This window comes from Symphalangus syndactylus, chromosome 7 (genome assembly GCF_028878055.3).
Source record: "Symphalangus syndactylus isolate Jambi chromosome 7, NHGRI_mSymSyn1-v2.1_pri, whole genome shotgun sequence".
Lineage (NCBI taxonomy): Eukaryota > Metazoa > Chordata > Mammalia > Primates > Hylobatidae > Symphalangus > Symphalangus syndactylus.
The window spans coordinates 61,866,931-61,868,559 of record NC_072429.2 but is presented as its reverse complement, the minus strand read 5'-3'; the positions used below and the strand labels follow the sequence as shown (position 1 = coordinate 61,868,559).

The following is a 1,629-nucleotide window of genomic DNA, read 5'->3' as shown; positions in this document are numbered from 1 at the left end:
CTCCACCTCATCTGTTCCTTCCCTCAAAAACCATAAGACTATGGACCCTTGCCCATAGTCCCCATCCTCCCTCTGCCTCCTGATAGACCGTGGTGCTTCTCAGGCATCCTCCCCTGGTGTGTCGTCCTCCCTCCTCTTGGGATCTACAAGTACATGCAGCTTTTTTTTAATGGCAATCATCTTCCGATCTGTTGGCCTCACTACATCTGAATAGTAGTATAACTACGTTTTAAAACATCCTCATCGCCCCAAGATGGCGGCCGTTAAGGACAGTTGTGGCAAAGGAGAAATGGCCACAGGGAATGGGCGGGGGCTCCACCTGGGGATTCCTGAGGCCGTGTTTGTGGAAGATGTAGATTCCTTCATGAAACAGCCTGGGAATGAGACTGCAGATACAGTATTAAAGAAGCTGGATGAACAGTACCAGAAGTATAAGTTTATGAAACTCAAGCTTGCTCAAAAGAAAAGAAGCCTAAAAGGTCAGATTCCTGAAATTAAACAGACTTTGGAAATTCTAAAATACATGCAGAAGAAAAAAGAGTCCACCAGCTCAATGGAGACCAGATTCTTGCTGGCAGATAACCTGTATTGCAAAGCTTCAGTTCCTCCTACCGATAAAGTGTGTCTGTGGTTGGGGGCTAATGTAATGCTTGAATATGATATTGATGAAGCCCAGGCATTGTTGGAAAAGAATTTATCGACTGCCACAAAGAATCTTGATTCCCTTGAGAAAGACCTTGACTTTCTTCGAGATCAATTTACTACCACAGAAGTCAATATGGCCAGGGTTTATAATTGGGATGTAAAAAGAAGAAACAAGGATGACTCTACCAAGAACAAAGCATAATGCTGGCAATTAAAAATGTGATTCAGTTTTCCAAACATGTTATCTTAAATACCCCTTTATCCTTACAGGTTGACATAACTTTGAATGCTTTAACAGCAAGAATTTTAAGAAAAGATAAACATCATTTTATTTATTTATAAAAACAAAATTAGTTTCAAACATTTTTGACATTGTGATTTTTTTTTTCACATCTCTCAACAAAGCTAATGGTATTTTAATCATTATTTTTGCCTGTCATAGGAAAACTCTTAGCTGAAATGGCCGAAAACTGTGAGACATGCTATGGAAGCTGAATGCCAGACGCTATAGCACAGTTTACTTTTTCCCTTTCTAATTGGCTGATGTTACTCTCACTTGATGTGGTTAAACCATTTTAGAGGTAGAGAAGACAGTTTGAATATTTGTAAACTTGTTTTTCTTTGGTATATTTAGGACTTGGTGCTCCTCTGTTGCTATTGTCTTCTATAAGTGGGGTTTCATGACTTACTGCTTAACAAATAACTATCTACTATGATATTCTGGACATTTTAGGAAATGGTAATTTGCCTTGCTACACGTTAAGAGGGCTATTAAGACAACATTTTTTCTAACCTCAGATAAGTGCAGTGCCTTTGCAATGCCAACGTAAGGGAGATCTTGGCCAACGTGAAATAAAATTACTCATTCAAAACTCTGCCTAAGGTGATTTTGTAGTTCTTAACAGTTCTCCAAAGCATCTTCAACAGGAACATTAAGATAAATGTAAATCTGCAATGGCTGAAAAGAGTTGTGAGCTTTTTTAT

At 38.8% G+C, this 1,629-nt stretch overlaps 1 protein-coding gene across 1 annotated transcript; it reads left to right on the top strand.

The window, feature by feature from the left end:
• The first annotated feature begins 252 nt into the window (after positions 1-252).
• On the top strand, positions 253-987 carry LOC129486447 (prefoldin subunit 3-like). Its single transcript, XM_055286389.2, has one exon. The coding sequence runs from the start codon at positions 254-256 to the stop codon at positions 845-847; it is 594 nt and encodes a 197-aa protein (XP_055142364.1). The 5' UTR covers position 253; the 3' UTR covers positions 848-987.
• Positions 988-1,629: the final 642 nt, after the last annotated feature.

What these genes read in the sequence shown, in the direction of transcription:
- LOC129486447 (XM_055286389.2), top strand. Translation starts at nt 254, where the DNA reads ATGGCGGCCGTTAAGGACAGTTGTGGCAAAGGAGAAATGGCCACAGGG.